This window comes from Bison bison, unplaced genomic scaffold (assembly GCF_000754665.1).
Source record: "Bison bison bison isolate TAMUID 2011002044 unplaced genomic scaffold, Bison_UMD1.0 scf7180017864492, whole genome shotgun sequence".
NCBI classification, from domain to species: Eukaryota; Metazoa; Chordata; class Mammalia; order Artiodactyla; family Bovidae; genus Bison; species Bison bison.
In genome coordinates, this window is record NW_011495051.1 from 7725364 (window position 1) to 7733027 (window position 7664).

Sequence of the window (7664 nt, forward strand, 5' to 3'; positions counted from 1 at the left end):
CTCCCCTCACTCACTCCGCTCCAGCCACATGGGCCTTCTCCAACACGCTGGATGCAATCCTGCCTCAGGGCCTTTGCACTGGCCAGCCCCCCACCCCCAGGACTGCACAGCCCCTTCCTCACCTCTTCAGGTCTCTGCCTGACTCTTCACTGACCACTTGATTTTAAACAGCACCCCAAGCCTACCTTGGCACTCTCCAGCCCCTTCCCCACTTTGACATTTTGCCATTTCACAGATTATTCACATGTTCTTATTTACTTACCTTGTTTCATCCCTCTCCCCTCCCCTTTCTGAGCACGTGGGGTGTCTGCCCCACACACTGGAGCAACCCTGGTGCTCAGGACAGGGCCCAGCACACAGGAGGCTCTGGTGAAGGGTTTGCTGAACAGATAGATGGGTGGGAGCCTGTGGCTGGGAGGAGGCCCTTGAGCCTCCTGGGGGAGTGCCAGGCTTGGGGAGTGCCAGGCTGGGGGAGGGGCACGTACTGCAGCAGAGCTTTGGTCTTGCGTGTGGGGTCATCGGGCCGGAAGTTCTTGTACTCCTCCACCTCCTTCTCCAGGGATAGCAGCTGGCTCTGCAGCTTGCTGCGCAGGGCCGGCAGTGATTCCCGGATGTGGTTGGTCAGTTGCTGTGGGAGAGAGGTCAGAGGTCAACATAGGCAGGATGCTGAGAAGGGGCAGACCTGCTCCATCCCCAGCCTCAAAGGACCAATGGAAACCCTGAGCAGCAGGGAAGGTGACACAGCCTGGTCCACAGCAGTGCAAGGCTGCAGACAGCCCACGGGGACCTGGGAGAGGACAGATTAACTGGGCCGTGCACACCATGGATCAAGAGAGCAGGACCCAAGTGCTGGCCGTGAACAGCCAGTGTCACTCACTGGAGAACAAAACAAAGCCTAGGAAGGACTTCCCTGGTGGTCCAGTGGTTAAAAATCTACCTTCCACTGCAGGGGACGGGGGTTTGATCCCTGGTCAGGGAACTAAGATTCCACAGGTCGTGGGGCAACAAAGCCTATGTGCCACAATTAAGATCTGATGCAGCCAAATAAATAAATAAATAAAGTTTTAAAGGCTACAAAGCCACTGCAGGACCCAGGCACGGGAGGACTGACAGGCCATGGTGTATGGACAGACCACAGGAATGGGCCCTACAAACTAGGACAGAAACAGTTCACCGAAAAAGGCACAGGACACATGTAGGATGTGATCCCTTCTGAGAAGATGGGGAGAACTGAGAGTACATTTTCATCTGCACAGAGTGCAGGATGGTTCATGAGGGTCATGAGGACCCTGCCCGCAGACCCCCCTCTATTATTTGGTTTTTAACCACGGTGACTCGTTCATTATTCACAAACTTTAAAAGGAGGCAGTCGTGCAGAAAAGATTAGGTATTGAGCCTTGAGATCAGCTGTTCAAGAAAAACCTAGATAGAGACTTCCCTGATGGTCCAGTGGTTAGAACTCCTGGCTTCCACTGCAATGGGCGTGGCTTCCACCCCTGATCAGGGAACCAAAATCCGGCATGCCAAATGGCATGGCCAAAACAGAAACAAGTCAGGTACGGAGCAGCGGGTAAATACATTAACTGTTCAGGTGGCAACAAGGAAGATGGAAAGGATAGAACAGGAAAAGAGAGGAGGTGGTGCACGTGGGATGAGCAGGCAGGAGGGAGGCCGGCAGTCCAGGCACATTGGCCCCTCCAGTGTTTATGGTCTTGAGAAAGAAGCCCAGGAAGTGGCGACACGGGCCGTCTGAGGGTGGTAGTGAGGGGGCCTGTCACGGCATGGGAGGAAGTGGAACATTCACTGTATCCGGACTGTTTTTAAAAATACTCTTTCAAAAGAGAAAGAGAGAAGAAATGAAAAAAATAAAAGGCATAAAATCAACTCAAACCACCCAAATGGAAATGCACTGGTGCATTTTGTCCTACGAGACAAAAGAAATGACAAACTATTAAGGTAGGAGAAAGGTGTGCAGGAGCCTCACGCACTGAGGCCTGAATCTGACGGTCACCCCAAAACCCTCTGTGACCGGGGGCCCCTTCCTGGGGGAGCTGCAGGTCCCCAAGTGTGGCAGTCCACTCTGGTCCCTGTCGCCTTTCTGGGGCATGACCCTGTTTAGCTCATGGGGCAATAGGGGCAGGGGGACCCCATTCTGGGAAGCACCGGGATGTGGGCCCAGGCTCCCAGGAGGCCAGCTGGGCTCTCAGAGGAGGCCCCAGGCACCTGCAGGCAGTTTTACTTCCCTTCCCCTCCCGCCGCCCCCTGCCCAGGCAGACCCCCGCTTCCTTTCCTGCAGGGCCCCTCCCACCGGACACTCACTTCCCTGTTTGTTCTCCTGAGAGCTATGCTCTGCCTTTCCGCCCTCTGCCAGCCCTCATCGCTTCTTAACACTTGAAGTGTTCTAGCCTTTATCTGGGGATTTGTCCTGAGTCAGTGCCCCCAATCAGAAATATGCCTTCCCCTGGCACTTTCCTGGTGGTCCAGAGGTTAAGATTCTGTGCTTCCACTGCAAGGGCACAGGTTCGATCCTAGGTCAGGTAACTAAGATCCCACATGCCATGTGGTGTGGCCAAAAAAAAAAAAAGAGAGAAATATGCCTTTCCCCCAGGATAGGGCCCAGCTCCCCAACTGGTACTGTGTCCCACTGCAGGCAGGAAGAACATTTACATTGTTACCCTGCAGCCCAATGTGCTACCGTAAAGCACCGAGGGGGGATAACTCATAACCCCAAGGCCACGGAGGACCACACTGCCTGCTACTCCGCAGCTATATAACCCCACACTGGGGATCTTACTCTCAGAGAACCTGGCACACACGCAAAACAATGCCATTAAACAGCAGCCCAATCACTTCTCGCCTTTTGGCTAAGATCAAGTGTAAATATCAGCCCTTTATTGACTGGGAGCCTCAGAAACCAGCCATGTGGCTCTGCAAAAAGAGCCTGTCTAAACAGACGAGGGCCCATGTGTTCAGGGGCTTCTACAGGGCCACAAAGAAGAGTGAAGAAGGCTTCTATAGGGACAGAGCTCCAGGAGATACTGTTGAGTTAAAAAAAAGAAAAGGAAATGGAGGGCATCCATGACTATGGATAAAGGGGGAAATGTGCTTCTCAGAAGTCCTTTCTGCATTCATGGACAGAGAGAAACTCAGGCAGTATTAACAGTGGTGGGTGAGAGGTAGGGGGACACGGCGCTTCACTGTATCCTTTTGAATCCGCCTGCCAATGCAGGAGACAGAGGTTCAATCCCCGGTCTGGGAAGATACCACATGTTGCAGAGCAGCTGAGCCCATTAGCCAGAACCACGGGCTCAGTGCTCTAGAGCCTGTGGTCCGCAACAAGAGGACCCGCTGCAATGAGAAGCCTGCGCACCACAACCAGAGCAGACCCCTGCTCAGCACCGCAAGAGAAAAGCCCGCGCAGCAACAGGGACCCAGTGCAGCCAAAAATACATCAAATAAATAAGCTACTTAAAAAAAAAAAAGAATATATGTATGTATAACTGAGTTGCTTTGCTGTACAGAAGAAATCAACACAACATTGTAAATCAACTATACTTCAATAAAAATTTTAAAAAATAATGGTAACAATAGTAGCGATGGTAGTAATAACACCAACAATGACTCTTCTCCAGGCACTGATTCAAATGTTCATTGAACTCAACTCTGCTCAAATGAGCGCTGCTCTAGACTAACGCCAGCACCACTGTGGAACGCAGCGGCTTGCAGTGCACAGCCTCAGCAACTGCACAAAATCCTCACCGTACCTGATTCAGAGTCTTCTGCAGGTGCGGGGTGCCCATGCGGTCAGCTATGTGCCGGTAGGCTGGGTGGGAGAGGAAAAACTTCCTCTCGGCCGCCAGCGCTGTGCGGATGTCCTTCTTGCCCTCAATATCCTTCTGGCTGCGGTTGACCACTCCAATGTAGCCTATGGAGAGAGAGGGTCAGGTCATGGCAGTGCCAGGCAAGCCTAGGAACCCAGACGCCCACTACAGACCAGCCATGTGGCTGGGCAATATGCAGGTGTAGACATGGATCCTGCCCTACAAGTCCCTCCCAGATGAGGTGACAAGCCTTATGAGTTACTCAGAGGCAACACTGAGAATGCAAACACAGAGCACCCTAAGTGTTCGGAGGAAGGAGAGATTACATTCAGCCTGGTGAGAGGGACTAGAGAGAGAACAGCTAGGGAGATGAAATCCATAATCTGAGCTTTAAAGACAGAAAACAGTAGGCCAATGGGAAAAGCTAATCGTGCCAGATATTAATACCTATTCTAAAGCGATTGTATTTGGGGACTTTCCTGGCAGTCCAGTGGTTAAGACCCTGCGCTTCCAATGTAGAGGGCACAGATTCGACTCCTGGTCAGAGAACTAAGATCCACAAGGAGATCAAACAGTCCATCCTAAAGGAAATCAATCCTGAATATTCATTAGAAGGACTAATGCTGAAGCTCAAGCTCCAATACTTTGGCTACCTGATGCGAGGAGCCGACTCACTGGAAAAGACCCTGATGCTGGGGAAGACTGAGGGCAGGAGGAGAACGGGGTGACAGAGGATGAGATGGCATCACCAACTCGATGGACGTGAATCTGAGCAAGCTCTGGGAAACAGTGGAGAACAGGGGAGCCTGGTGTGCTACAGTCCATGGGGTCACAAAGAGTCAAACACAACTTAGTGAGTGAACAACAACAACAACAACGGTTGGCAAAGAAACAAAGTCTGGTGGCCACCAAAATGAACTCCCTAGGGATTCATAGATTTCCACAGAAAACATAACTGCAAGTACTTGAATGGGTGGTTTTTCAAAACTACTGTATTTGTGTTAAAACTGTCTGAACAGAACATAAGCAACAGTTAATTGTAAGTGTAAGAGAAGTGGGGCTTATACAGGAGGCGGTTGGGAGCCAGCTTCTGAAACGACAGTTTAAGGTACCATTCGGCAATTTTTTTTAAACACAAAAAACCATTAGCATGAGAAAACTACTTTGAAAAGAGAATCTACAATATTTGGACATAAAGGAGTTGGAAGAGGATGAGGAAGGGGGATTCAAACAGCCAGCAGCCCCAGGTGTGGACACGAGGCACCCCACCGCACGGGTGCATGAATGGGCGTCGGGGGAAGCGGGAAACTTAGCCTGGTGGCCAACACGTGGGAGGCGCTCGGTCAGCAGACGTGCGTATCGTTGCCCACATAATGAAAGCTGGAAAGGTGACCTGGGCCTAGGTGGCGACAGGTCAGAAGTGATAAACACACACATCTGTACCCCCTTCTCTTAGCAAGGACCGATGTTTCTTTGGAGAGGAGGGCCGCAGCCCCAGCCAACTATCCTGCCAAGTCGTGTGCAGACCTGACGGTTTCTCGTCCTCTCTGGAGCTATCAAGTCCACCTTACAGATGAGGGAAGCGAGGTAGGCCAAGGAGGGGCCCTTTGCCCACATGGTCACATGGAGAATCAGTGGCAGCAAGGTGTGAACCCAAATCAGTGTGAAGGGCAAAGAGCAAGGGGCAGAGATGGTGTCTGGCTTGTTTTGTGGTTCCTTTTGTTAACTTAAAAAAGAAGGATCCAGGGACTTCCCTGGTGGTCTAGTGGTTAAGAATCCACCTTAAAAGTAGGGGACACGGGTTCAATCCCTGGTCCGGGAGGATTCCACATGCCTCGGGGCCACTAGGCCACGACTACCAAACCCTGCGCGCCTACAGCCTGTGCTCTGTAACAAGAGAAGCCACTGAGAAGCAATGAGAAGGCCGAGCATCCCAACTGGAGCGTAGGCCCGCTCGCCTCAACTAGAGAAAAGCCCGTGCAACAAGGAAGACCCAGCAGAGCCCAAAATAAGTAAAACAGAATAAATAAATTAAAATTTTTTAAAAATCTGGAATTCCAATAAACACAAGACTGATCAGCCTCTGTCTAGATCTAATTACTTGTTTGCAAGGACCTATAATTGGCCAGATCCCGAGTGAGGCGCACAGATCGAGTGGCTGGAGGGGGAGTCGCTGGAACAGAAACGTAGGTGTTTGTGTGTCAAATGACAGGGCGCCTGGATTTGCTTCATAATCCCCCAGGAAGGGGAGAACAACAGGAGAGTTTATTCGGGATAGTGAGGGTTAGCTGTGTGTGATGAGCAACGAGGCTGGCCTGGGGGAACACCTCATGTTTTTCTCTCCACGTGAGAAAATGCTTGACAGCAAGTACTGAACGTTAAAAGGTACAGGGGCTTCCCCAGCGTCCAGTGGTTAAGAGTCTACCTTCCAACACAGGGGATGTAAGTTTGATCCCTGGTCAGGGAGCTAAGATTCCACATGCCTCACGGCCAAAATTCCAAAACAGAAAAAAAAAAGAAGAGGAAGGAGAAATATTGTAACAAATTCCGTTAAAGCCTTAAAAAATGGTCCCTGTCCAAAAAAAAAAAAATCTAAAAAAAGAAAAATTACAAATCCTCAGGCACTCTTAGGAAGGAGAGCCAGAGTAGTAACTATGGGGAGAAGCTGAATGATGGGTGATTTCAGTTTTCTTCTCCTGGACACTTCTTTTTGTTCCCCAAATGAGTAGTTGTTCACCATATAAATGAAAAAGGAATGTACACACATCAGAAGAAAAAGCTAGGCCTTCCCTTGCGGTCCAGTGGTTAAGAATCCACCTGCCAATGCAGATGACACGGGTTCGACCCCCTCCAGGAAGATCCCACATGCCACGGAGCAACTAAGCCCACGCCACACAGCAACTAAGCCCACGCCACACAACTACTGAAGCCTGTGCACCCCGGAGCCTGTGCTCCAGAACAAGAAACGCCACTGCAATGGGAAGCCTGCGCACTGCAACGAAGAGCAGCCCCCACCTGTCGCTACAATCAGAGAAAGCCCACATGCAGCAGTGAAGACCCAGCACGGCCAAAAAATAAAATCTTAAAAAAAAAAGAGAAATATACATGTGTTCACTTGGGCAGAGAAAAAGAAGGGTCTACAATGGGACTGAGAAGCAGTTTTTTCTGGGCAGTGGGAAAGTGGGATGGTGAATGCATTTGTGAGCATTTGCTGAAGTTTCAGGAAAGACAACAACCAAAATGAGTTGTTTTCCCAAAGCAGAGGCGCCCCAGCTCTCCTGTGACTCAAGCCCACCCATCCTGGCCAACCCCCTGCCCCGCACCTCTCCTCAAGGGGAGTAGCTTGTTCTCCAGGACATCCCTGGCATCCGTGCCTTCGTCCATCAGGTCGAGTTTGGTGATGACGCCGATGGTCCGCAGGCCTGAAAGAGCACAGAGGTCAGAGGGCACCACGAGGAAGGAGCTCAGGCCACCTGGGCCACCTGGGTCCCCACTTCCAGACCACGTGACCAGCCTAGACCCTAGCTTCCCTCATGTCAAATGAAGGCAGGAACACGCCAGTCTCAGGGGCGTGTCCAGACAATAAACCCGGCACAGGGTGCATGTTCAATCAGTCAACACTGGCCATCATCGGTCATGGGTAGTCTTGCTGCTGCAGAATCTGGGGCAACCTTACCAAACATGAACCCCAGGTCAGTATCTCCATGCTATACTTTCTGAGTGGCATGCAGAGTTCCAACGTAACACGCCAACCTGAGACAACGGTTTCCAGGGTTACCTCTCATCTGAATGGCCAGAATGACACTGTGGACACCATCCTGTGGAATTCCTCCTCATCCCAAA

General features: G+C 51.1%; 1 protein-coding gene across 1 annotated transcript in view; it reads right to left on the reverse strand.

Moving 5' to 3' along the window:
- DNM2 (dynamin 2) overlaps window positions 1-7664 on the reverse strand; it is an 86742-nt gene that overhangs the window by 35126 nt on the left and 43952 nt on the right. Inside the window, exons 5-7 of the mRNA XM_010828498.1 lie at window positions 7145-7243; window positions 3765-3925; window positions 486-628 (exon numbers count right to left, since the gene is read on the reverse strand). Of these exons, the coding sequence (XP_010826800.1) occupies window positions 486-628; window positions 3765-3925; window positions 7145-7243 (403 nt within the window). The remainder of the gene's footprint in view (window positions 1-485; window positions 629-3764; window positions 3926-7144; window positions 7244-7664) is intronic.